Source organism: Falco biarmicus, chromosome 1 (genome assembly GCF_023638135.1).
Source record: "Falco biarmicus isolate bFalBia1 chromosome 1, bFalBia1.pri, whole genome shotgun sequence".
NCBI classification, from domain to species: Eukaryota; Metazoa; Chordata; class Aves; order Falconiformes; family Falconidae; genus Falco; species Falco biarmicus.
The window spans coordinates 1,348,526-1,375,567 of NC_079288.1; the positions used below are offsets into that span (position 1 = coordinate 1,348,526).

At 67.4% G+C, this 27,042-nt stretch overlaps 1 protein-coding gene across 1 annotated transcript; it reads left to right on the forward strand.

Moving 5' to 3' along the window:
- The first annotated feature begins 1,930 nt into the window (after positions 1 to 1,930).
- BAHCC1 (BAH domain and coiled-coil containing 1) lies at positions 1,931 to 26,172 on the forward strand. The gene is given in 29 exon segments (XM_056348971.1): positions 1,931 to 2,197; positions 2,199 to 2,280; positions 2,283 to 2,351; positions 10,245 to 10,424; positions 11,509 to 11,519; positions 11,521 to 11,632; positions 12,118 to 13,836; positions 13,919 to 14,024; positions 14,137 to 14,345; positions 14,470 to 14,628; positions 14,907 to 15,100; positions 15,385 to 15,742; positions 15,830 to 16,555; positions 17,643 to 17,827; positions 17,955 to 18,091; positions 18,297 to 18,398; positions 19,217 to 19,331; positions 19,414 to 19,657; positions 19,990 to 20,154; positions 20,272 to 20,597; positions 21,004 to 21,111; positions 21,193 to 21,452; positions 21,546 to 21,621; positions 21,701 to 21,809; positions 21,914 to 22,036; positions 22,120 to 22,293; positions 22,750 to 23,888; positions 24,746 to 24,982; positions 25,064 to 26,172. Coding segments are annotated over 29 exon segments (7,653 nt in total). The 5' UTR covers positions 1,931 to 2,176; the 3' UTR covers positions 25,271 to 26,172.
- Positions 26,173 to 27,042: the final 870 nt, after the last annotated feature.

Below are 27,042 nucleotides of genomic sequence, written 5' to 3' on the forward strand. Positions count from 1 at the left end.
AATCACGGCGGGGGCGCGCGCGCGGGTGCGCGAGGGGCACGCGCTTATAGCATGCGGGGCGCGTCGCCCGGCGGAGTGCGCGGCCTGTGAGCGGGGGAGGCGCGGCGGGGTCCCCCCCCCTCCCACCCCCCCACCCCCCCCCGTTCCAACCCCCCCCCCCCTCCTTTCCACCCCCCCCCTCCCCCCCCACCCGCACACCCCCCCCCACCCCCCCCCACCCCCCCCGGTTCCCTTTGCTGCAGGAGCAGCCGGTGCATGGGCAGTGCAACGGGCACCGGCAGGAGCACGCTGCGCACCCCGCCAGGGCCGCCCCGCGCCGGCGGGACCGCACTCGCCCCGCGCGCGGAACGCCCCTCCGGTAAGTAACTGCGACCGTACGGGCGATTGCTGCTGCTGCTGCTGCTGTTGTTGTTGTTGTTTGGGGTTTATTTTCATTTTTGGCGCTTTGCTATTTTTTTTTTGGTTTAATTTTTTTTTTGCTTTAATTTTTTTTGCTCTGATTTTTTTTGGTTTAATTTTTTTCTTGCCTTTTTTTTTTTGCTTTATTTTTTCGGCTTAATTTTATTGCATTTTTCTGCCGTAATGTTATTGCTTTATTTTTTTCTGCCGTAATGTTATTGCATTAATTTTTTCTGCTTTAATTTTATTGCGTTAATTTTTCTGCTCCGGTCTTTCGCGTTACTCTTTTTTTCTTCAATCTTTTCGCACTAAAAATATTTTCTCCTTTTTTTTTTTTACCGCGTTAAAATTTCTTTGCGTTCATTTTTTTTATTTTGCACGAAAATATTTTTTTTTGCATTAACCTTTTACACAACGATATTTTCGGCGTTAAAAAAAAATAATATCTGCGCGTCCAAATCTCCGCCTTCAAATTTTGTGCGTTAAAACGTTTTTCTGCATCGAACCTTTTCGGTGTTCAGTGGGGTTTTATTTTTGCCTTAATTATTTCCCATTAAAATTTTTTGGCGTTACGTTTGTGTGGGTTTTTTTAACCTTAAAAAATTGTCCTTTTTGCTTTGCTTTTTTCAATTTTATTTAAAAAAAATACTTTTTGTTTGTTTGTTTGAGCTGTGCGCCTGTTTCTCTTTCCCGGGGCTGCCCTCCGCCGCCCCCAGCGCAGCTCGGGCGCGCTCGCCCCGCGGCCCCCGGGCCCTGCAGCCCCGGCCGGGCGGGGGAAGGTCGGGGGCCCTCGGCCGCGCTCGCTGCTCCGCGCCCCTTTGTTCGCCGCGGCCCGGCCCCGGCCCCGTGGGTCCCCGCCGGATCGGGCCCGCCGGCCCCGCCGCCGAGCGCAGAACAATGCCCCGGCGGGCCCGGCGCACCGGGCAGGCTCGGCGCTGCCGCGGGCGGGCTCCGCCAGCCGGGGCGATGCCGGGGAGCGGCGGCCGTGCAGCCCCGCGGCGGGGGAAGCGGGAAGCGGGCAGGGGAAGACGCCGTGCGGCGGGGAAACAACGGGGCGCCGGGGCAGCCGAAAGCAGGCGGGGCCCTGAGCGGCGGGGGAGCCCGGTCGCTGCGGCGGGAGGGAGCAGCCGTGGGGGGTTACGGGAAGCGGACGCCGGAGCAGGGACGGGGCCGTGCGGCGGGGGCCCGAGCGCCGGGGCAGCGGGCCGTGCCCCGGGGCAGGGTGGGAGGCCGGAGCTCCGGGAGCACCGGGGAAGCGGGGGGTGCGCGTAGTGGGGTGCACTGGGTAAACTGGGCTTGTGCATGGGGGGTGCTGGGGGAACGGGGGGGGGGGCTGCACTTCGGGGGTGGGGGTGAATGTGGTTTACCGTGGGCGAGGGGAAAACGGGGGACCTGCGGGTGGGGGTACCGGAAGGGATGGGGGCTGTGAGCTGGGGAAACTGGGGACCTGCGGGTGAGGGGTACTGGAGGGAACGGGGGCTGTGGGCTGGGGAAACTGGGATCCCGCGGGTGGGGGGTACCGGAAAAAAACGGGCAGCGTACTGGGAGACTAGGGACCTGCGCATGGGGATACCGGAAAAAAAGGGGGCTGCGTACTGGACAAATAGGGGAACGGGGCCACGGGGGGGCCGCCGCCCCGGGCTGGCCGCGCTCTCACTCTCCTTTCTCTCCCGTGCGGCAGGAGCGGAGGATGAGCCGGGAGCCCCGGGGCGCAGCGCGGCGCGCCGCCCCCGCCGCCAACCCGCCGCGGCGCTGAGCATCGCCGGGTGCCCCCGGCATGGACGGCCGTGACTTCGCGCCCCCCGCCGCGGCTGCTGTCGGAGCGGGGCGGCCTGGGCCACCGGCACGGCGCGGGCGCGGGGCGGGCGCGGCGCACGGGGCCGTGCAGCCCCCCGGACACTTCCAGCCCACCAAGTACTTCCCCGCGCCCATCTCCATGGCCACGCACACAGGTCAGAAGGGCCGCGCGCGGGGGCCGGGGGGGGCGCGGGGACCCCGCCGCGGCACGGGGGGCTCGGCCTCCCCCTTTGTGCCGCTCCGGCTGTCACCGCGCCCGGAGGGGGGTTTGGCGGGGGGGGCTCACGCACACCGCGAGCATCTCCCTGCTCCGCCGGCGCGGGGAGGAGCGCGACCCCCGGGCCGGCCCGGCGAGCGCTCGGTGCCCGGGCGCGCGGAGGCGCGTTTCTGGGCGGGCGCGGCGGCCGTTGCGCGCGGGGCCGCGGCGGGGGGAGGCCCCCGAGCCCCGGCTCGGTGCAAAGCGCCGCCGTGTCAGGGTGCGAGGGGCCCCGCAGCGTTTCGCTCCGCGGCTGCTGCCCCGCCGGGGGCGGACAAAGCGCGGCACCGGCACCGGGCTCGTCGGCGGCGGCACTGCCCGCTCGGCTTTGTGCCGCGCTCGGCCGGGCTCTGAGCGGGACGCGCCGCACAGGCTGGGGGGGGCACGGGCCCCCGGGGGGGCGCCGGCGGCGGGGGGGGCCGGTGCCGCCGAGCTGCGGGGGTGCCGGGCCGGTGCGCGGCCGCTCGCTCGGCGCTGCCGGGCCCCGCTTCCCGCCGGCGCAGGCGGCGCTCGGTGTCCGCGCCGCAGCACGGCGGCAGCGCCGGTTATTGTCGCCGCCTTGATGAGCTGTGAATACTAATAAAATTATATCTGCTTTAATGGGATTACAATTAGTGCGTGATTAGGGCGGGGGGCACGGCAGGGCCGGCGCGGGGGGGTGGTGGTGGTGGTGTGGTCGCGGGGGTCCGCGGCTCCTGCAAGGAGGCGGAAAGCGGGGGGCACCGGGTGGGGTGCCGGGGAGGCGGCGCCGGATCGGGCCCCGCAGCCGGGGCGGTTTCGCTTTGTGCCGGCCGCCACCGCGCTGTAGCCGGGCCCCCCACCGGGCTGGGGGGGACACACCCACCCTGGCCTTCCTCCGGCTTTGGGGTGCGGGGGGCCCGGGGGGGGCTTGCTGCCCGTCCTCGGGGGGAGGGGCCCCTCTCCGGCTCTTGGTGGTCGGAGAGGGGGGAGGGGGATCCCCGGGGGATGCCAGCGCCTGGGTGCTGCTGGCTTCCCTCCGGCTCCTTGGCCTGGCGGTGTCCCCGCGGTGGCGGCCACCGGACCCTCACGCCCGCCGGGGCCTGGGCGACACATGGGAGCCCGAACGCACGGAGGTTGTTAAAATAACATGGATCAGGCTAAAAATACCCCGGCAGAAACTCGCCTTAAAAAAAAAAAAAAAAAAAGAAAAAAAAAAAAAAAAAAAAAAGAGAGAGAAGCCAAACCTAACAACAGAAAGAGCTAAAAATATTCCCGGCTTTGGCAGGGCCGGCACAGCCGGAGCCGATCGCGGCGAGCCGCGCTCGAGGCTCCCGCGCCTACGGCAGCATTGCTGGAGTGATTGGAGCTGATGCTTTAGTGCCCGATGCGGGGTGGGGGCTGGCAGGAGAGGGGGTGTCTGGGCTTGGCACCCCAGTGTTCCCCGCAGCGCGGCCGTGCCGTGTGGCCGGGAGCCGTGGCAGCATGCGTGGAGCGGTAATTAATGCCCGATGACTGATAATTACCCCACCCAGCAAATACAACCCAGCCGGCGGTTTGCCGGGCGGCTGTAGCGGTTGGCGGGGCTGGCATGGCACGCGGCGGCTGGGGGGCTCCAGCCACGCTCCCCCAAATGGCTCCCGCCGGCAGGCCGGACTACAGCTCCCAGGAGCCTTTGCCGAGGGCCGGAGGCCGCCCTGCCAAGGGGAGATAAAAACTGTTTAGCTTCATTTTATTAAAGCCATAATTCAGGGCTGCACAGTTATTGCAAACAAATGCTTTGGTTTGCGCCTGGTTTTGGCACCGGCACCATGCAAACGATGGTGTGAGGCAGCACCCGGGGGCCGGAGCATGGGGTGCTGCGGCAGTGCCCGCTGCTGGGGGGCCAGGGACCCCCGGAGCTGGCCAGGCTGCGGTGCAGCCCCCCGGGCACAGCCTGGTGGGGGACCGCGGTCCCACCACCGGTGCCAGCACGCCCTGTGCTGAGCGGGGCCGGGGGTCCCGATGGCCCTGCCGCAGGCAGGCGGTGGGGAACCTTTGGCAGAGGCTCAGCCGAGCCTGTGCGTTGTGCCGGGGCCTCAATTTTTGCCCCTTTGATGTTTTTACGGACTAACAGATACACTTGAGCTGGTGTCAGGCTGTTTCACCATGGCGGAGCCCTCGGTGCATTGCAATGTATAGCAGTGCCGGGGGGGCTCAAAGTAGCACCAGGCTTTTGCCAGGAGCACCAGTGCCGTGGCAGTGCTGGCGTGCGGCTTGACCCCAGTGCTGCTGCATTGCAAACTGGTGCCGGTTTGCATGCCGGTGTGACGGTTTGCTGCTTGCAGCCTGGTGCTGGTTTGCATCCAGGCTGGCCCCAGCGGTGCCGGTGTGCATCCTGGCACGGGTGTGCATGCTGGTGGCGGTGGAGGGTGCAGTGAGCCGGCAGCATGGTGCTGGCAGCCGGCTGAGCTCCCGCAGCTGTCCCCTTCCCTGGATTAAGTTGCAGGCTGGCACTGCACGGGTTCCCCAGTGTGGCTGGGGGTGGATGGCAGGGGGGCAGGTGGGGACAGTGGCCCCTGGCTGGGGTGTTGATATGGGGCCGAGTGCCAATGCTGCAGCCGTTCCACATTGCGGCTTCCTCATTAATGACCGAAGATGGGGTCTGACAAGGGGCTGGAGGCCACGGCACAGCTCCAGCATGGCCGTGGTGTGGGGGCTCCCCACTCCCCCTCTCGGCACCACATGCCAGCCCGGCCGCGCTGCCGCATGCGCTGCATTTTAAAAAGTAGGTGTCAAAGTTAAAACAGATTTTGAGATTAACTCGTCTGCTCCTCGTTAGCCACACTTGTGCCGGGGTGGCCGGGGGGACGCGCACACACGCGCCCACGTGCATCCAGCGTGAAGAGCGGGATGTTGAGAACCCCAGATCCTGGGGAGTTACCCTGGAGTGGTTTCATCTGTTCGTTAGCGATTAGCTGGATCCGTGCGGAGATGCTGCTGCGTGCCGGGGCCTGGGGGGACACGGCGGTGTGATCCAGGCAGCTGCTGGGAGCCCTGGTCACCACTGGTAAATGCAGTCATTGTCCCAAACTGGGGGCATGCACGGGGTCTCAGCACCCCCGGGCTGCAGGCCTTTACCTCCTGTCCCCTGAACCCCTGGAGCTGCCTGGCATGGGGGGGTGGTCCCCTGCTGGGGAGGGGTTGGGACAGTGCCTCTGGCAGTGCTGCCACCAGGTTCTGTGGGCCAAGCACCGCATGCGCAGTGGGCTTGGCTGACCCTCGAGGGGGGACTGGGGGTGTGGACAGGCTCCACAGAGCATCTGGGTGCCCCTCTGTGAGCACCCCGACTCCTCGGGACACCCCAGCCCCGAGTGTCGCCACCCCCCTGCCGCAGCCAGTTCCTCTCCTGGTGCTGAGGGCAGCGATATGTGACAGCCAAGCGGGGAATTACAGTTGAAAATAAAAATAGCAGGATTTGGCAATTCTGTGACTCTGCAGAGATTCACACGGGCTGCACCCCCCCTCCTGCCCACCCCATCCCCCCCACCCCCCGGCAGTAAATAAACACTCACCCAATAATCTCATTTTTGGAGTTCTTTTTTATCAGCTCCATAAAACAAAACAGATGGGCACAGCGCGGCCCTGCCTGCTGCCCTGCCTGCCGCCCATGCCTGCCCCGCAGCATCGCCCCGGGCAGGATCTGACCCCACTGGGTGCTGGGGAGGGAGGGGGACACATCCTTGCAGCCCCTTGGCATTGCTCCCTTCTGCTCTGTGGATGGGTAGCTGGGACCCTGTGGGTGCAGGGCTTTGCAGGCGCTTGCACGTGGTAGGGGGTCACGAGGGCCCTGACTTTGGTGGGATTTCCTGGGGGGCGTCCATGTGCTTGGCCTCCATGGGAGAGCGGGTGTCTCTGGGGCTGTTGTGGGGTGGCATGCTGGGACCCCCTGGGCCCTCCCTGGCTTCCCTGGGGTCCCAGTCTGTGCCAGGCCTGTGGCCGCTCCTAAAATGTCTTCTGGGCTTTGCAGGCCACATGCGTCTGGTGTGCAAGTCGTGCATCGGTTGTGCACGTCGTGCATCGGTTGTGCAAGGCACGTGTGTTCACCAGCCAGGCAGGCAGTGTGTGTCACTCGTGCAAGGAGTGTGCACTGTGCGGTGCGCATCAGCCACGCAAGCCCCGTGCGAGCTGCGTGCACTGAGCGGTGGGTGCACACGCGGCCCCAGTGAGTGTGCGAGCAGCATCGTGCAGCTTCGGCAGCTCCAGCCTCCCCTTCCCTCCGCCGAAAGCCGACAGCTTGCGAGTGGCACTTAGCACGGAGCGACTGCCGTGTGATTACCCATCGGATAACGTTTTAATTGTACTTCTGGCACTCTGTCAAGCTAATTTGAACTGCATTTCAATATTACAGCATTTATTTAGTGCCATAACAATATGGATTAATCTTAAATTATAACACCGAGGAAATTATATTACACTTATTTCCTATTTGCCAAATATTTAAAGGGGCCGCGTGGGTTGCAAAGTGCGTGGCGGGGGGGGGGGGGGGGGGCGGGGTGTGACGGCTGCATCCAGCCCCCTGCCTGAGTCGGGGGACTGGGGCTGGCACCTCCCCGGGGTGCCCGGCCGTGGGGATGCGGGGCGGGAGGGTCCCAGGCCAGCTCCCGGCCCAGGCCCCGCTCGGAATGTTCCAGCCCCGAAATAGCCGAGAGAGTAACCCAACCCCACGCCCCACGCACGTCCCAGCCGCCACGGGGACCCGGGAACTGTCACCTCACCTGGGTGTGTCCAGCGCAGCCCCCCTCCTGGAAATGGAGCTCCAGGGTGCACCCACACCGGGGGGGGGGCTGGTGGCTGCAGCTCCCACCTTCCTGGAGGTGCAGGGAGGGAGCTGGGGACCCACTCCCTTTCCTGGCAGCGCTGCCCCCAGCTGCCGGCCCCCCGCCCAGGAACCTGCTGGACCGGAGCAGCTGTGGCCAGAGTGACCCCCCCGCCGGGGCTATGGCCCCCCCACACCCGCCTTGGCCCTGCTTGCTGGCAGGGAAACTTTCTGTCTTCCCGGCACATTCCCATCTGTGCCGTGCAAGCACGGGAACGATGAGCGAGCGGCTTGGGTGGGGAGCGCCCCTTGCTGCTCCCCCCTGCCGGGTCCAGCCAACACCCACCCCCCCAGCCCGCATCCCCCTGCTGCTGTCGGTGAGGTTGTGCTGAGCCCTGGCATGCTTGTCACACGTGTGACCTGTGGATTTGGGGCCAAGGTGACAAGCACCTCCCCTGCCCTCCCAGCTGTGGTTTGGTGGTGCTGAGGGGGAAGTGGCTTCGCTTTCCTCTTAACCCTTGCCTGGTGCAGCCGGCTCCCCCCAGCCCCATTTGGAAGGTCCTGGGTGCCGCTGGCCCCCAAACAGGCTGGCACGCCCCTGGTCCTGCCTCAGTTTCCCTGCTGGCCATTCTACAGTGTCCAGCCCGGCATGGGGAAGAGCGTGGTGTGACCAGGGCTGTGCCAGGGTGGTTGTGGGGTGGCCGGGGACAGCACGGTGCCTGCGTGGCCGTGCTGGAGCTCCAGTTCCCAGCATGGGCACGAGGTGCAAAGCCCCAAAATGCCACCGGAGTCGAGGCCCGGGGCCACCCTTCCATCCCACCTTGGGGGATTTTCTTGCTGGTTGTGCCGGTGCCAGAGCTGGGAGTGGTGCTGGTGGGGCTGACTCATGGTGCTGGCTGTGGGGAGCCTGGCCAGGGAGTTCCCAGGCTGATGCTGCCCGGGGGGGACCCTGCTGCCCATCTGCCCCTGGCTGGCAGCTGGCACCGCAGTGTCCCAGCACAGGGCTCTGGCAGTGCCTGCTCGTGGGGGAGATGAGTTGTGCACGGTCTCAGGGACCCTTCCCCGCTCTCACTGGCAGCGTGGGCAGAGCCGTGGGGCTGCCTTCTGCACCATGTCACCGACCGTGCTGTGCCATGCCATGCCAAGCTGCGCCATGTCACCGAGCCGTGCCACGCTGGGCACGGGGCAGAGCATGGGCACGCGAGGCGGGTGGGAATGGCACGGCCAGCGCGTGCCGCGGGATCTGGCGGTGCCAGTGGGTGTGAGTCAGCGGGTGGGAGGTGTGGGGAGCGGCGGCCGCGGCCCCACCAGTCCCGCCGGGATGCTCCGCGCCAGCTCGGCCCCGCCGCGATCCGGGGAGGGGGGGTTTATTTTTTTACAGCCTGTTTCACAGCTTCCAGAAAAGGCTCGTTCTGGAAACCTCGGCTTCCTGCCCGGCGCAGCCGCCCGGCACGCTGCCGGCTCCACGCCCTGCGGCAGGGTCCCCCGTCACAGCTGGGGCTGGGGGCTCATCGGGCGGTTGCCCATGGGCAGCAGCGGCCCCAGCTCCCCGGGGATGCGTTGGCACGGCCTGGCCGGCCGGTGTGACGTGCCCACCCGTGTCCCGGTGGGTGCTGGCGGCGTAGGGGGGCAGCGTCCGGCTCCGGGGGCGCGCGGTGCCGGTTCCCAGGGCCGCGGGCAGGGTGTGGCCGTGCCCCCGGCCCACGCAGCCCCTGCCCGGGCTCAGCCCCCGGCCGGCCGGCGCAGGAAGGAGTGAGCTGCCTGAAACCACATCCCCGACACTCATCCCAGAGGCATCCCGGAGGGATTAGCCGGGGAGCGTGGGCCGGCTTAGAGAGCAAAGCAACGCTTCCTGCCCCGGCCCCGGCCGGGCGGTTGGCCAGCCCGGGCTCCTACACACCGAGCGGAGCCGTGCCGAGCTGAGCCGAGCCGGGGAGGGGTGGGCGGCCATAGTCCGCCAGCCCACGTCGGCACACACATGGACACAGGGCATGGGGCCATGCGGCAAGGGGTGGCCAGCTCCCCTCACCCCGGCTCCTGCCCAGCCGCTGGCCACTGGCTCTGATGTTTCCACCGTGATCTCAGGGCTGGGCTGGGATGGGGATCAGCCTCGAGGGGTGCTGGGGCCCCCCCCAGGCTGCAGCAAAGGCTGCCAGGGTCAGGGTGGGAGCTGCCCCCTTGCCCTGCACTTCCCATGCCAGCTGCGTCTTCCCCGCATGCATGCCCCTCCCTGCACACACATGCAGACATGCATGTGCACACACATGCAGCTCTGGCCCCCCACTGCAGTGTCCCAGCCCCAGGGAGGTGCTGCCCCAGTCACAGGTGGCTGTCCCTGTGTCCCCAGCCTTGCTGCCACCGCCTCCCCGGCACTGGCAGGGCTCCGGCTGCCACGGCTTGCAGCTGCCACAGCTGGCAGAGGGGTGACCCAGCTTGGCCTGCCACAGCACAGCATGGCACAGCTGGGCCCTGGGGAACTCGGGCTCATCCTGGCACCAGGGGCGGCCGGTGTCCCACAGTGGCTCAGAGCTGCTGCTGGAGCCAGGGGGAGAGCAGCGGTGTGGGGAGCCACACGCATGTGCAAAGCCTCCAATGTGCACACAGGGGCAGGGCAGGGTGCCAGTGCCCCTTGCACGGCTCTGCTGCATCTCACATGCCCTGGTGTGCACACAAGCCCTGGAGCTGGTGGGATGTGAGGGGCGTGCGTGCACAAGGGGTGTCATTGCATGAGTGATGTGTGTACTCATGGACCGTGCCGTGCGTCCCTGAGAGGCCTGTGTGCACAAGGAATGTGTGTGTCCAAGAGGTGTGCCTGCACGAGGGATGCATGTGCACGAGCAGTGTGTGTGCACAAGAGGTGTGTGCACAAGGGATGCACGTGCACAAGAAGTGTGTGCATGAGGGGTGCACACCTGCAGTATGGGCTGCGTACAGCCCTGCAGCAGGTGTGTGCACATGAGCGAGCGTGGCAGTGGGGCAGGTGTGCAAGTGGGAGCATGGGCAGCCCTCCCTGACTCTCTCCTCTCCCCCTTGCAGCCGGCAGCGGCCTGATGGGGAACGCGCCCGCCTCCTCCTTCATGGGGGGCTTCCTGAGCAGCAGCCTGGGCTCAGGGGCACCCAGCCACCCCGCCGGCCCCGCCGCCTCCCCCCCGGAGCCAGCCTTCTGCGGGCCCCACTCCGGCACCTCCCAGATCTGGTTCTCACACTCCCACGAAGGTGAGCGGGCACCGCGGCAGGGATGGGTGGCAGCACCGTAGGGCAGGCAGGGGGGTGTCCCTGTGGGGGTCCCTGCAGGGTGGCCGGGATGCGGCTGGGGTTCTGCCTGGTGCTGGCGGGTGATGTCCAGCTGGCGCCCACACGGACGGGTTCAGACCTCCCAGGCAGCCGGCTGGCATGGGCATGCGGTTGGCACACAGTGAGCTTCGGGGTGGCAGCGGAGGTGGGGGCACAGCTGGCAGCGTGCCCCATGGACCCCCCGCCCATCCGTGGGGACCAGGTTCAGCCCCCTGCAGTTGTGGCTCAGGACGGGCTGGCAAGGCTCATGGCGGGCTGCGGACCCCCACCCCGTGCTGGGAGCCAGGCTGAGGCCAGGCCAGCTTGTGTCACTGGTGATGAACCAGGGGCTACTCTCCCCTCCTGCCGCAGCGACTCCCGTGCCAGGGCGGGCTGCAGCATGAGGACCTCAGGGTAGCGCACACAGACCCGGTTAAACACAGACCCCCTGCAGTGGGGCGCGGGGGTGCTCCCCGCAGCCCGGTGCTGCCCCTGGCACCCCGCGGCACGCTGGCATCCCTGTCCCCACCTGAGCGGCCGGAGTGAGGGCCGACAGAGTTAAGGCGCGGGGAGGTGGTATTGGCGCGGGGCCCTGGCAGCCAGCCCAGCTGGTAGTTTGACCGGCTGCCAGTTGGCTCCCAGCGTGCCGGGGCCTGCGCGGCGGGCCGGGGGGGCCGGGGGGGGCAGGCAGCGCACGCGGCTCCGGCAGCGCAGCGCCTGCCGCTGATGGACAGCCCGCCCGAGCGCCCCGGCTAACAATCCTGCGAGGGCTGTGCTGAGCCACCGTGATAATGGCCACCGCCGCCGCGAGTCTGGGGGGTCTCAGCTCAGTGGTGGCTCCTGGGGGGTGTGTGGTGGTGGTGTCCCTGGCCTGGAGATGATTACAGGCTCCGTCAAAGCGTTTATGGCTGGAGCCATGCATAGCCAGGCTGCTGTGGTGCAGCGCGCTATGGCACAGCACAGAGATGCTGTGGGGTGCCTTGTGCCTGCGAGCGCACCCCAGCCCCCCTGACTGCCCTGCCCCCAGCCCCGGGGTACCCCCCGCTTCTCCGGGAGCCTGGCCTCCACCTTCCTGCCCATGAGCCACCTGGACCACCATGGCAACAGCAACGTCCTCTACGGCCAGCACCGCTTCTATGAGAGCCAGAAAGGCAGGTACCGGGGTCCCAGCATGGTGCCGCGGTGCTACTGCAACTTCTGGGGCCGACTGGGGGTCTGCCATGGGGGCACATGTCCCCCAGCCCATCAGGGCACAGCAGAGAGGCCACAGGGCAGGGGGGGTGGCTCAGCACCCAGCATTCAGTGCTCAGCCCCCAGTGTCCAACGTTGGGGCGGGGGGCCGGTGGCAGAGCAAGCGCTGGGTCCCCAGGGAGGAGCGGGGCCGGCGGGTGTGGGGTGGTGGGCACCCGTCCCAGCCACTGCCGCTCTCGCTTTTCACAATATTGTGGCGGGCGCTTAATAGGGAACATTGTTTGGGTGGGAAATGGAGCTAATTAGGCCGTGCCTTCCCTCGCGCTCCTCCCCTCGTTAGCGGGGAGCTGGCGCTGGCATGGCTGTGGCCCCGGGTGCCCGCACCGTGCCGTGGTTTGGCGGCGGGGGGTGCTGGGAGGGCTCACCCGTTTGCCCTCCCCTCCAGATAACTTCTACCTGCGCAACCTGCCCGCCCAACCCGCCCTGCTCCCCGCCAGCCATGGCTTCCCCGGCATCGCCCGCGCCGCCCCCGGGCCCCCCGCCAGCTCCTGCAGCCGGGAGCGGGAGGCCGGACCCCTACCCAAGACCCCTAAGGACTACGACCGCTTCCTGGCGAGCAAGGAGAAGGCAGGCAAGGGGGACCCCAAGGAGCGGCAACCTGAGGAGGACCCCAAGGAACGGCACAAGGCGGTGCTGCCAGTGCCGCCGGAGGGGCACTGCAAGGAGGGGCTGCCCCCCCGGGGGGCTGGCGACAGCCACCCCAAGCACCTCGCCTCCTGCCTGCTGGGTGCCAAGGGGCTGGAAGGTGACGCCAGGCGCACCATGCTGCCCAGCTGTGCCGGCAGCGCCCTGCCCCGCACCGGCCGCTGCAGTGCCAAGGAGCCGTGCCGGGGCGAGCGGGAGCCGGGTGTCCCCGAGGTGCCGCAGCCCTACGGGGAGTGTGTGGAGCGGCGGCAGATGCTGCACCACGCTGTTTCCTACGCTGTGCCCACCGGGCCGGCCCCACTCGGACCTGCCGCTGGCTCCTTCCCCTGCCTGCAGCTGCACACTGGCCCCGAGGTGCTGTGCCCGCTGCCGGAGCCGGCCGGCCGGGAGCTGAAGCTGAGCGGGGCCACACTGGTGCCCTCGGTGGGCCACCTCACGGACAAGAGCCGCTCCTTCCAGGTTGCGGCGGAGGCCGGTGGGCTGGAGCGTGCCGAGGGCAAGGAGCGGCATGCCGAGGTGGGGGCCGAGCCCCCAGCTACTTATGGCGGCCCCTTCCACCATCCGCTGAAGGCGGAGGGTCCGGCGGAGCGGCGGCTGGAGTGGGGGGGTCCCGGTGCCCGACTGAAGGGGCTGGAGTACCTGGGTGGGGGGTCGGCTGAGGGGCCCCCCTTCACCAGCCGGGATCCTGCAACCAAGGGTGCTCTGGAGAAGGGCTACTTTGAGGTGCCGCCAGCGCCCGACTGCTCCCGCGCCGCCCGCCCCGACCCGCTGGGTGTCCGGGTTGGCCCCTCCTGCTGCACTTTAGAGAAGGGTCCCCCGAAAGACCCCCCACCGGTGCCGGGGCCCCAGAAGGTGGCACGGATCCGGCACCAGCAGCACCCAGAGGTGGAGGCGGCTGGCACTGGCCCCGAGGGCAAGCGCAAACCCCTGGAGCTGAGCGCCCTGGGCTATGGCGGACCCCCCCTGCCCCCCTGGGGCGTGCAGGGCCAGGCCCCCCCCCTGGCCGTGCCGGAGGAGCGGAAGGGGCCTTACCTGGATCCCTTCGGCACGAGTCTGCAGCAGGCTGCGTTGATGACTCAGGGTCCAGTGCTGGGCCAGGAGGTGCCGGCTGCCCCGGATGAGGTGTCGGCCATGAAGAACCTGCTGAAATACAGCAACCAGGCGCTGCTGGGGGGGCAGAAGGGCCCCCCTTTCGTGGGGCTGGGGGGCGTCAAGGGCAGCTGCGCCCACCAGGACGCCAAGTTCCCTCCGGGGAAGGGGCAGCCGGAGCTGGAGCGGCCAGACTGTGCCCGCGGCCGGGAGCATGACGGGCTGGCCCCTGGCGAGGGCGAAGTGCGGCAGCCGCCCGTCGGCATCGCTGTGGCCGTGGCGCGGCAGAAGGACACGCTGGGGCGCCCCGAGCCCTCCTACGGTGGTGGTGGCTCCGGGCGGCAGGGCCGGGCGGCCGCTGGCATCAAAGGTAGGGCCCAGGCTGGGGGTGCCGGGGGGATGGCGGGGAGTTGGGGGACCATGCTGATGCCACCATCCTGTCCCTGGCACAGCAGGCACTGCGCGGCCCATGCACCTCATCGACCTGGAGGCAGAGGAGGAGCGGGGCCGGCTCTGCGAGGAGCGCCTGGGGCTGCCAGGGCGAGAGCTTCTTCTCCAGTAAGTGCAGTGATGGGGGGAGGCAGGGGGATCCCTGCCCACCAGGGCTTTTCCTTGCGGTGCCCTGTGCCAGCACTGTGCCCCATGCCTCGTGTCCCCTCTCTTCCCACAGGGACAACAAGGACCTGGTGGAGTTTGCCCGGATGCACCCGTCTGGGGGTTGTCCTGGGGAGCTGACCCCCCACCTGATGATTGCAGGGGGTTCCTCGCTGCCAGCGGGGCAGCTCGGGGGAGACCCTGCCACCCATGCCCACCCAGCACACACACACTGGCTGCCGCGCACCCGCAGCCCCTCCATCTGGATGGGGGGACATTCCTATGGTCAGTGCCACCAGCAAATGCGATGTGGGGGGCTGTGGAAGTGGAGGCTGGATGGGTGTTGACCCCCCTCCAGCAGCGGGGTGCTGCCCCCTCTCTGGCACTGACAGCCCCCCCTGCCCCATAGGCATCGGCCACCCTGCGCTGCACCAGAACTTGCCGCCTGCCTTCCCTGCCTCCATGCCCAGCACCATGCAGCCCGTCTTCCCCCTCTCCCAGGACCCCCCTGCCCAGCTTGTCATCCTGCCTACCGAGCCCCCCACCCATGGCACCCCACACACACTGGGTGAGGCTGGGATGGGGGATGGCCATGGGAACCCCCCTGCCTTGTGCTGGGGGGTCCTGTGAGCACTGCTGTGGGGTTTGGGGCTGGGGGTGCTGGTGGGGAGGAGGCTGGGGGGTCCCTGGAGGGTGCAGGGTGGGAGATGCGGTCCCTGGAGGTGCTGCTGGGGGTGCAGGGTGGGAGATTTGATGCGTGTGGGTGCTTGCAGGGCTCAGGTGCCCCACTGGGGTCTGTGGGGTGACCCCGAGCCAGGTCCCTGGTTGACCCCCTGTCTCCGGCAGCCGACGTGATGGACCAGGCGTCGCTGTGGCCCCCCATGTACCCGGGCCGGGGCCCCAGCGCCCACCTGCAGCACACGGGGCAGCTGCCCGTGTACTCGCGCTCGCAGTTCCTGCGGCAGCAGGAGCTCTATGCGCTGCAGCAGCAGCAGCGGGCGGCCCAGGCTCTCGAGATCCAGCGCCAGGCACATGTCCAGGTGCCCGGGGGGCAGGGGGTGGCAGGGGGTGGCAGGGAGGGCGGTCCGGGGGGCTGGGGTGTGAGATAATGCTGTGTGAGATAGAGGGGCTGGGGTTGGGCTGTGTGGGGCTGGGCAGGGGGATTCAGGGTAGGGCTGGGGGGCTGGGACTGGCCTGTGGGTCTGGGCTGGGGGATGCGGGGCAGGCTGGTGGGGCAGGGGCTGGGCTGGGGGATGCGGGGCAGGCTGGTGGGGCAGGGGCTAGGCGGTGGGGCTGGCGTGTGCTGACCTCTGTGTGTCCCCAGCGGAAGCCGGAAGAGCAGCCCCTGGAGCTGGAGGACGGGGGTCCTGAGAAGCCTCTCAAACCCTCCCACAAAGCAGTTGCCTTAAACCCCCCGGCCAAGGGTCTGTCCTCGGCAGCCCCCGGGCCCCCCAAGCTGTCCCCTTGCTGCCACTCTCCGGCCTTGCGGCACCCGGCCAAGTGCCCCGTGACCCTCCCTGCGGCCCCCTGCACTTTACCCGTCTGCCCCGCTGCCAGCTCTGCTGTGGCCCCCCGCTCCCCAGCCGACAGCCCCCTGCCCGTCCAGAGCAAGGGCAGCGATGGCGAGGACAAGCGCGGCGAGGGGCAGCCACCCCGCGACTACCCCAAGTCCCTGGAGCCAGGTAGGACCGTGACGGCAGTGAGGAGGAGGAGGAAGGTGGCTGGGGGTGCCAGGGGGTCCCTGCTGAGCATCACCCTGTTCCCCACAGACCTGCCCCCCGGCTACAGCTACCCTGCGGCCAGCATGGGCTTCTCCGAGGCGCACTCGGCCGAGCCGGCGGACCCTGACACTATGCATGCTGGCTCACCACCGGCTGAGCCCGAGCAGTCCCGGACCTTCAGCCCTGCTGGGGAGGTGCTGCGGGAGCCAGGGCCCCTGCGGGAGCCGCCAACCGGGGGAGCGATGGCCGAGAGTCCCGGGACGCTGCTGCACCGCCACCACCTCCTGCTCACCCCGGGACCCCTCTGCGGGGAGCGGGGGCCGGCCCCGGCCGTGGGGGCTGCCGAGGAGCGGGCACCGGTGCCCTTCGGGGTGTGCCGGGAGGCAGCTCAGGGAGCACTGGAGCAAAGCCCGCCGGAGCAGCAGCACCCGGTGCCTGTGGTGGGGGGCTCCCCACTGCCCCCCACTGTGGAGGAGGAGGAAGAGGAAGAGGAGGATGAGGAGGGTGACAGTGATGGCTCAGAACCAGAAGGCAGCTGCGATGAGGAGGATGGCGACAGCCCTGGCGGGCAGCAGGGCTGCCTGGGTGGGCTGGAAGCGCTGATTGCTGCTGGCATCGACCTGGGGGAGCTGCCGGCACTAGGCTCACCCGGGGAGCCCCCCCCGGCTCCCCCTGCGCTACCCCCCTGTGCCTCAGGGATCCCCGGCATCGCCCTGCTCAGTGAGCTCGCTGACCTGGAGCTGCACCGGCGCCGCTGCGACCTGGCACTGGAAGGTGAGTGTCCCCCAACACCCCAGTGCCCCCTGCCCCGCAGTTGTGTGCCCTGGGCCCCCTGCCCGTGGGGTGGCGGTGGGTACCCTGTGCGTGGCATGCAGCTGAGGGGTCGTGCGGTGCTTGTGAAATGGAGGGTTCGTGCAGTAAGTGCAGGGGGGGGTTGGTGCAGCTTGTGTGCATTGGAGGCCTGTGCAGTGTGGGTGCACGGAGGGGGCTGTGCAGGGCGTGTGCAGTGGGTGGCTGGTGCAGCACGTGTGCATTGGAGGCCTGTGCAGCAAATGTGCAACGGAGGGTTCGTGCAGCAAGTGTGCACTGGAAGGGCTGTGCAGCGCAAGCAAGAGCGGGGCTACTTTTGCGTGAACTGTGGCACAAGCGGGGCCAGGCAGTGCATGTGTTGGCAGCGGGGAAGGGGCTGCATGGGTGCTGCGGTGGAGCGCTGCATGGGTGCTGGCGGTGCGGTGTGGTGCAGCGGCCAGCTCCTGCTCGCCGCCCCTGGCTGGCTCCGGGGCTCAGATCCAGTGCTGGCTCCAGGCAGGCGCTGGGATTCCCTCCCGGCTCGGCTTCCCCAGGGAATCCCGGGGGCCCCAGCGGGGAAGGCCGTCCTGGCGTGTCCCCAGCGCTGCTGCGGGCGGGTGGTGCAGGGCGGGCGCGTGGCGGCGGGGCGCGTGTGCTCTGTGCTGCCCGTGGCTGTGACGCCGTGGGACGGGGACGGCGGGGGGGCAGCCGGGGGGCCCCGCTCACCAGCTCAGATGGGGCAGCCAGATGGGGAGCGTCACTGCATCCCTCCCAGCCCAGCCTTGGCTGCGCTCACTGATGAGTTCATTGCTGGCCACCGCAGCGTGCTGGCCCCCCAGCCCCACGGCCGCCCGTGGGCATTGACCATGCTGCACATGCAGTGCCCTGCGTGCTGGGGTGTCGTGCTCATACATGGTGCCCCACAGCACCACGGCGTGCCCCACAGCCCCGCCTGCCCCACAGCCATACCCATCCTCACCCTACACGGCCCCAGTAGCTGTGCTGGTGCCACCGTGGTGTATGCACGCGTGGGGCAGCCAGTGCCAGCCCTGCTGACCTCCTGTCCTGGTAGGGGGGGACGAGGACCTGCTGGCCTTCAACCTGCAGAACCTGGCCACGGTGGCGGCCGCCTGGTCGCTGGTGGAGGCGGCCAGCCGGGAGGGCAGCCCGCCAGCGCTCAGCCCCCTGCCCGCCTCCCCGCCACCCCGCTCCCGCATCCCCCGCCGCAAGTACACCTGGACACCTAAAACCAAGGCTGTGAGTGTCTCCCTCGCATGCAGCTGGGGCGGGAGGCGGGATGAGTTGTGCCCAGTCTCAGCCTTGGGGCCGAGGCTGCCAGCACCGCCAGCTGCCCACATGCCCCCCACCCTGCCCTGGCCCCCAGGTTTGCCCCCTGAAGGCGGCCATTGAGCAGCTCAACACGCAGGAGGTGGAGGTGCGGATGCGGCTGGCCGAGCTCCAGCGCCGCTACAAGGAGAAGCAGCGGGAGCTGGTGAAGCTGCAGAGGCGGCATGACCACGAGTATGTCCCCGTCCTCATCCCAGATGGGTCCCGTGGGTAGGGGCACGGGGCGGGGGCAGGGGGGCAGCGCCCTCCACCGAGTGGGATGGCAGTGGTGGTCACCAGTGCGATGAGTTTGGGGCCGTCCTCAGCCCGGCTCGGCGGAGGGGCACCGCCTGCGGCGGCCGTGTGGCTCAGGGTGCCCCTGGTCTTGCTGCGGCTGCAGGCGTGACGAGAGCTCCCGGAGCCCGGCGCGGCGCGGCCCGGGGCGGCCGAGGAAGCGCAAGCACTCCAGCACGCTGGGCAGGGCCGAGAGCCGCAAGGTCAAGTGAGTGACCGGTGCCGCGTGCCCTCTGTGTCCCCAGGGATGGGCCACCAGCCCCACCACCGGGGGGCTGCCCGTCCCACCGTGGAGGTGGCGGCGCTCGGGGGCTGCCCCATCGCATCCCCCCATCAACAGCTGCTGTGTCTGGGGTGTCTGCCCGCTTGCTCCAGTGCGTTCCCACTCCCAGCCCGCCAGCGGCGGGAAGGGGCGGGGGGGGGGGGCGGGGGGGGGGCGGGGCTCAACTGGGCGGCAGCACCGCGTCCCCCCCGCACCGGCCGCGGGAGCAGCGTTGCATAAAAGCCTCTTTATCTGCGCCATATAAAGCCATTGGTCACGCTGCAGCGGCGTTCATCGCTGCCGGCGCTTTATTATTACCCATTAGCCGCCCGGCGCAGCCGTTTCCCCACTCCCGGGCCCTGTATAATTGTCCTTCTCCGCTACAAATTGCCTCTCCCGACAGGCCCATTTGCATAAATCCTCTGAGCGAGTCCAAACACGCTTGGAGCGTGTGTGCGCACACAGCCCCCAGCCCCCCCGTTCGGTAATAACAGTTAAATCTGTGCTAAATGGTTCCTTCAATTAAGACGGAGGGGAAGGAAAAAAAAATTAATCTCTAGGTTTTATGTCACAAAACATTAGTGAGCGAGTGAAGGTTACAGAGGGGGGAAAAGGAAGGTGGGGAGCCGGCAGCTGGCGGCAGCTGGGGGTGCTAGATGCGACCTGGAGTGCAGGGTCCACCCAGGGCTGCAGGATGCAACCAGGAGTGCAGGATCCAGGCAGGGGTCTGGTGGGTGCCGTGCCCATGCCGTGCTCCCCGCCAGGGCGGTGAAGACCAGCCTGTCCCTGCTGTGTGCTGAGCTGCGGGGGGACCCCGAGCCCAAGAAGAAGAGGAGCAAGCTGGCCGAAGCAGCCTTCGGCAGCCTCAAAGGCTCCCCGGTGAGTGCATCCCCACCATGGGCAAACACCCACCGGGGTTGGGGGGTGCCAGCCCCCTCCCGAGCCTCCCTGTGCCCCCCAGGAGAAGGTGCGCTGCAAGAAGAGCGGCTCGCAGGGCAAGCTGGCCTGCAAGGTGGCACACAAGGTGTCACAGCTGAAGCAGAAGGTGAAGAGCAAAGGGCTGCCTGCCGGCATCAGCCCCTTCCGCCGGAAAGACCCCAACCCTGGTGGCCGTATCCAGAAGAAGCTGTCCCGTCCCAAGAGCTCCAAGGCCACCAAGTACCAGCCGCAGGACTCTGACCCTCGCCAGCTGGCAGGCTTCAAAGGCAAGGCTGGCATCGGGCTGGGGGTCTGGCATTGGGCTGAGGGTGCAGAGCCTGGCCTGAGGCTGGGGGGTCTGGTGTCGGGCTGGGGGTGCAGGGTCCAGCATCACACTGGGGGTCTGGCATCAGGCTGGGGGTGCAGAGTGGGTGCCAGGGGGCCAGGACAAGGGAGCATCCAGCTGAAGGTGTAGGGGGCTGGCTTGTGCCAGGGGGTCATGCAGGACCCCAGCTCACCCCACCGTGCGCAGGGAAGCAGTGTCTCCCTGGTCATGGGGAGAGTACGTGGGCCACCCCTGGGTGTGCAGGGTCCCTCACTGCCATCCCCTCCTCTGCAGATGAGCACGATGGGGACACAGACAGCGAGGACGGTGACGACGAGCCAGGCCTGTCCCTGCCGCCATCAGTGCCCATGGCCGTGCTGGGACCCTCCCCATCCTCTGTGGTGAAGATGGAGGCCAACGAAAAGGCAAAGAAGAAGAAGGAAAGGCAGGGACTGCTAGGTAATGGGGTCACCCCACTGGGATGCCGGGGGGATGCAGGGGACAGGACCCCCTGGGTGCACGTGCCGGGCTGGGTGGGCACCCACTGGGTGCCCTGAGCCCCGTGCCCCCCTGCAGGACCCTGCCGCCTCGGCAGCCCCGAGGGTGAGGTGAAGATCAAGCGGCGGCCGGTGAAGCCGGGGGCTGGCAAGCTGGAGAAGGTGCCGGTGCGGCGGAAGGCAGGCGGCTGTGAGGAGGGCGGCAAGAAGAAGCTGAAGGCCAAGCCCAAGGAGAGCCTCCGGCCACCAGCCCCCAGCGGCCCCAGTGCCCCCGGCCCCGCTGGCAGCCTCTTCACCGGCACGGACCCCCGGCACTTCGGGATGAGGGACGAGGGGGCTCGCCTGGCCAGCGAGAGGCTGAAGAAAGCCACGCGCAAGAGCAAGGTGCTGCAGTCGGCCCTGCGGGTGAGCATGGGGCAGGGGGTGGGGGGCACCCGTGGGCTGGGGGCAGAGGGATGGTTGCGGGGTTTGTACGGGCTGGGGTTGCTGGGCTGTTTAGGGGGCTCTGGTGGGACCTTGGGGTGCAGGGGCTGGGTGGAGGGTTTGCACGGGCTGGGGGGGCTCCAGTGGGACCTTGGGGTGCAGAGGGATGGGTGCAGGGTTTGGAGGGGCTGGGGGGGCTCCAGTGAGACCATGGGGTGCAGAGGGATGGGTGCGAGTTTTGCACTGGCAGTAGGTGCAGGTGGGGCTGGGAGGCAGCAGCGTAGGGCCTGGGGGTACTGAGGTAGTTGGGAGGCACCGGTGGGCCCCAGGGGGCTGGGGTCACAGGGTGGGGGGCCACTGCTGGTCAGCTCTGACCCACCTCCCACAGCGGAAGAATGGGGCCCTGTCACTGGCCCTCTCCCCCCGGAGCGCCAAGACCATCCTGAGCAAGGGCAAGAAGCTGGCCAAGGTGAAGAGCAAAGTGGCCACCAAGCAGGTGAGAGGCAGGGGCTGGACCCCTGCCCCGGCACCAACCCCCCCAGCACCCACCACCTGCCCTGAGCTCCCTCTCCTGCAGTGCAAGGGCCGGGCGGTCAGCAAGCTGCTGGAGAGCTTCACCGTGGAGGATGACTTTGACTTCGATGACAACAGCAGCTTCTCAGAGGAGGAGGAGGGGGGCTGCCTGGCGGGGGTGGCCCGGGGGGGGCACCGCTCCCCCCTGCCCCATGCCTGTGCCATCCAGAAGGAGGATCTGCGGGATGGGCTGCACATCCTCATCCCCAAGGAGGATAGCCTGCTCTACGCAGGCAGTGTCCGCACCATCCAGCCCCCCGACATGTGAGTGGGGGCCGGGGTGGGGATCCCTGATGTGGGTGGGGATACTGGGGTGGCTCAGTGGGCGCTGAGCCTTGCTCCATGCCCCCTCCCCAGCTACAGCATCATCATCGAGGGCGAGCGGGGGAACCGGCAGCGTATCTACTCGCAGGAGCAGCTGCTGCAGGAGGCGGTGAGCAGGGCAGGGGGCCGGGGCGGGGGTCCCGGTGGGCAGCACACCCCGCGGAGCCCAGCACGCCGCTTCCCCGCAGGTCCTCGACATCCGGCCCCAGTCACGCCACAGCCTCCCACCAGGCACCCGCGTCTGCGCCTACTGGAGCCAGAAATCCCGGTGCCTCTACCCAGGGAACGTGGTGAGAGGTGAGGAACAGCGGTGGGCAGCTGGGGGGGCCAGGAGGCTGCTGGCAGGGCAGTGGGGTGTTGGGGACCCCAGCCCCATCCTGACAGCCCTCCCCATGCTGCAGGCTCCTCCAGCGACGAGGAGGAGGATGACCCCGAAGCAGTGATGGTGGAGTTTGATGACGGGGACACGGGACACATCGCTGTCTCCAACATCCGCCTGCTGCCCCCCGACTTCAAGATCCAGTGTGAGTGGGCCGGGGTGGGGGCCACGGGTAGGGGACAGGCAGGGGGCAGCAGGGCCATCCCTGACCCCACACTCTGCCCACAGGCACTGAGCCGTCCCCAGCGCTGCTGGTCTCCAGCTCCTGCCGGCGGACGAAGCGGTCCTGTGGCAGTGTGATTCCCCCCAGCGAGCTGCCTGCCAGCCTCTGCGCAGACCGCCACGACGGCCCTGAGCCCCCCAAGAACCCGGGCAAGAAGGCAGCCAGCAAGGAGAAAAGCGGTATGGGGGGTGCTGCCACTTGCAGACCACCTTCTCATGGGGTGCCCAAGAGGGGGCACCGGCAGCACTGGTGTAAGGGACACTGGGATGCAGGGCAGGGTGCTGGGGTGCCAGGCAAGGTGCTGGGATGCAGGGGAAGGATGCTGGGATGCTGGCCAGGGTGCTGGGATGTGGGGAAGGTTGCTGGGAAGCAGGGAAGGATGCAGGGATGCAGGGACAGATGCTAGGATGCGGGGAAGCAGGGCAAGGTGCTGGGATGTGGGGAAGGATGCTGGGAAGCAGGACTGGGTGCAGCGCCAGGATGGAGGAAGGGGATGGTGCAGGGTGCTGCAGTGACGGGGGAAAGATGAGGCCACAGGGAAGGAGGTGCAGGGACAGGGGCAGTGCCAGAGCATCCTTGCCTCCCTCCATCCATCTCGTGGCCACCAGCCCTTCCTGACCCCCGTCTCCCGGCAGGCAAAGCTGTGGAAGTGCTGTCGGGGGCCAAGGCACCAGTGCTGAGTGACCCGTTCCTGGGGCGGCGTGGCGGGCCACTGCTGAGCTGGTCAGCGGTGGCACAGACGAAGCGGAAGGCGTCGAGCAAGGGCACAGCCGTGCTGCAGAACCTCTTCCAGGTTAATGGCAGCACCAAGAAGCTACGGGCCAAAGAGGCCCTCTTCCCTGTGCACCACCACCTCGCCACCCCAGTCTTCGGCAACGGCTTTGGGGCTGACTCCTTCAGCCGCATTGCCAGCTCCTACGCCTCCTTTGGGGCGGGGGCCGGGCTGGTGCTGCCGGCCGCCCAGAAGCTCCTGCGCTCCAAGAAGGCCGAGCGGCTGGAGGCAGAAATGGGCAAAAGCGGCCGGAGAAAGGCGGGCAGCGAGTACCTGGTCAAGCTGGACCACGAAGGGGTGACGTCCCCCAAGAACAAGAACTGCAAGGCCCTGCTGCTGGCTGAGAAGGACTTTGGGGCCAAGCTGGAGCGGCCCCTGGCCAGCCACAGCTATGCCCACGCGGCGCTGGCCGGCAAGGACAGGAAGGGTCGGGCGCCCGTGCACCAGCTGCCGGTGGGGCTGGCGTTGCGGAAATACTCGGGCCAGGCCGAGTTCACCCTGAACTGCGACAGCGACTGCCACAGCTCCTACTCGGACATGGACGAGGACGAGGAGGCGGCTGGGCTGGGCACCGACGTGCCCTCACGCTTTATGACCCGCCTCTCCGTTTCTTCCTCTTCCTCGGGCTCTTCCACCTCCTCCAGCTCCGGCTCCATCACCACCTCCAGCCTCTGCTCCTCTGACAACGAGGATTCCTCCTACAGCTCTGAGGATGAGGACTCCACGCTGCTGCTCCAGACCTGCCTCTCCCACCCGGTGCCAGCGCTGCTGGCGCAGCCAGAGGCCCTGCGCTCCAAGAGCAGCACGCCGCAGCGCTGCTTCCTCACCAAGGCTGCCGCCACCGGTCCCAAGGCCAAGCTCAAGCGCAAGGAGGCCCTCAGCTTCTCCAAAGCCAAAGAGTTCTCCCGGAGGCAGCGCCTGCCCTCGGTGGAAAACCGGCCAAAGATCTCCGCCTTCCTGCCTGCGCGCCAGCTCTGGAGGTGGTCGGGGAACCCCACGCAGGTACAGCTGGCACCCGGGCAAAGAGCAGGCAGGGGACATGGATGGAGGTGTATGGGTGCATGGCAGGGTGCACTGGGTGGGGTGCATGGAGCAGAGTGCATGGCCATGTGCATGGGGGCAGGTGCAGGAGTGCAGGAGGCAGGCTGCATGGGTGCAGGTGTATGGGTGCATGGTGTGTGAGGTGGAGTGTGTGGCTGCAGGGGTATGGGTGTATGGGGCAAGGGGCAGGGTGCAAGGGGCAGGGTGCATGGGTGCCTGGCAGGCTGCCTGTGTTCACAGGGCAAAGCACATGGGGCATGGGTGCAAGGAGCACAGGTGTAGGATATGGTGTAGAGTGTGTGGGTACAGCAAAGTGCCTGGGGATGCAGGGCAGGGTGCAAGGGTGCATGGTAGTCTGTCCATGTGTGTGCAACAGGAGGCATGGGCCTGGTTGCATGAGTGCAGGTCCACAGGGTGGGGTACATGGCAGGGTGCCTGTGTGTGCAGGGCAGGGTGCATGGGGCAGGGTGTGTGGGCGCAGGGCGCACAGGTATGTGGCAGGGAGCCAGGCGTTGCGGGGCAGGGTCCTGGAGCACATGGGGCACAGCACCTGGGTGCTGAGGGCAGGGTGCCTGGGTGCACCAGCTGTGACACCTGGGTGCACAGGATGGGCTCACTGGACACAGTGCCCAGCAGCACAGGGTGCTGGTTACACTGGCTGTGGCACTTGGGTGCACAGGGCTGGATGGGTGCTGTGGGAGCATCCCACCCTGGCACTGCCTTCCCCGGTGCCTGGGGTCTCACCAGGCTGGCAGGGTGGGTGTGTGTGGGGTCAGGAGTCCCTGTGCCGTCCCTGACCTCCCTGCTCCCCCTGGCAGCGGCGGGGCATGAAGGGCAAGGCGCGGAAGCTGTTCTACAAGGCCATCGTGCGCGGCAAGGAGACGCTGCGCATCGGGGACTGCGCCGTCTTCCTCTCGGCCGGGCGGCCCAACCTGCCCTACATCGGGCGCATCGAGAGCATGTGGGAGTCCTGGGGCAGCAACATGGTGGTCAAGGTCAAGTGGTTCTACCACCCTGAGGAGACCAAGCTGGGCAAGCGGCAGAGCGACGGCAAGGTGCGGGGGGAGCCGGGGCAGGGTGGCGGGGTGGCACAGCGGTGAGGGGCCGGCTGGTGACGCCACCTTGTCCCCCTGCAGAACGCCCTGTACCAGTCGTGCCACGAGGACGAGAACGACGTGCAGACCATCTCCCACAAGTGCCAGGTGGTGGGACGGGAGCACTATGAGCAGATGACCCGCAGCAAGAAATACCAGGACCGGCAGGACCTCTACTACCTGGCGGGCACCTACGACCCCACCACGGGCCGGCTGGTGACTGCCGACGGGGTGCCCATCCTCTGCTGACCCCTGTGCCCACCCCAGGTGCAGGGAGGGGGACTGGGACAGGCAGCCCCCCCACGTGCCCCCTCCGGCGCAGGGCTACTTCCCGGCAATTATGCAAAGCCCGGGGTGGCTGGGGCTGGGGGTGCGGGGGCATCGTTGCAGGGGGCGCAGGGGGGGGCTCCCCTACAAGCCATACTTTCCCTAGTACCTCTGACTGTTTGCCAGCAGGTAAAGCAGAAATCAGGTGTGTTGTTCTATTTATTTTGCGTGTAAATATTGTATTTCTTCCGGGAAGTTTTATGGAAAACAGACAAACCGACAAAAAAAAATACAACAAAAAAAAACAAATAAAAAAATAATAATAATAAGGGGCAGGGGGGTGGGGGGTGCGTTTCCGTTTCAGTGCACTGTTTCCCCCAGCCTGGCTGGGACGAGGACAGCGGGGGAGCTCTGTATATAGGGGGGACACGGCGGCGGGGCAGGGGGCTCGGCCCCCAGCGCAGTGGCAAGCAGGGGGGGGTGGAGGGGGGGGGGGGGGGGCTGGCAGGGCGGCTCTCCCAGCCCCCCCCGGCGGTCCTGTCACTGCCTGGCCCCAGTGCAATAGCGGGGCGGCTGCGGTGCCGGTGGACGCTGGCCCGTCCCGCCGCTGCCTGCCGCTGCCCGCCGCTGCCCCGTGCTGTAAATGTGTACAGGCCGCACAGCGGTGGGGGCTTTTCCAGTGTAAACACTAAAAAAAAAAAAAACAAACAAAAAAAAAACAACCACAAGACAAAAAAAAATCCCAACAATAAAAAAAAAGAAAAAAAAAGGAAAAAAGGATTAAAAACACAAAGGTTTTATGAACAGCAAACTCTATGTAAAGGCCTTTTAGTATGGAACTTTTTTATTGATAACTTGGCTTATGAATAAATATATGAACCGTTGCTGGTGCCGCCTCTGCTCTCTGCTCTGCCTCAGTTTCCCTCCGGGTGCAGCCACCCCCTGCCAGGTCACCCCGCCACACCCCCCGGGCACCCGCAGGGGCCACCCCAGCTCGCCACAGGCAGGAGCTGGGCAGGGTGCCGGGGCGAGGGAGCAGCCCCTGGGCACCCTATGCCGATGGGAGCATCCCATGCTGGGGGCACCCCACATTGGTGGCACCCGTCCTTTTGGTGCGTGTTAGGACACGGAGGAAGGATAGGGCAGGGTCCGTGCCTTGCAAGAGGTGCAGGCAGGGACAGGAGGTGCAGGCAGGAGTGAGGGATGCAGGCAGGGTCGGGGTGGGGGATGCAGGAAGGAGGAGGAGGGAGAAAGGAGGGCCGAAGTGCTGCAGGAGCAATGCAGGGGAGAGGAGGGAGGATGTGGGCAGGGTGTGGGCAGGGATGCAGGCAGAAGGAAGCAGCAGGGCAGGGATGCAGACAGGGGGATGCAGGTGGGGGGATGCAGGCAAGAGAATGAAGGCAGGAGGTGCGGGCGGGGGATGCAGGCGAGGGGTGCAGGCAGGGGGATGAAGGCAAGGGATGCAGGTGGGGGGTGCAGTCAGGGGGGTGCAGGCAGGTATGTGGGTGGGGGATGCAGGCGAGGGGGTGAAGGCAGGGGATGCAGGCAGGGATGCGGGGGGGGGGGTGTAGGCGGGGGGTGCAGGCAGGAATGCAGGCAGGGATGCGGGCGGGGGATGCAGGCAGGAGGAAGCAGCGGGGGCGGGGGAAGGGGGGCAGAGCGCTTCCACCCCACGTGGGGACAGAAAGACGGGCAGAGCTCGCACGCCATTGGCCGCTCCACAGCCAACCAGCGCGTGCAGGGACGCAGAGCCT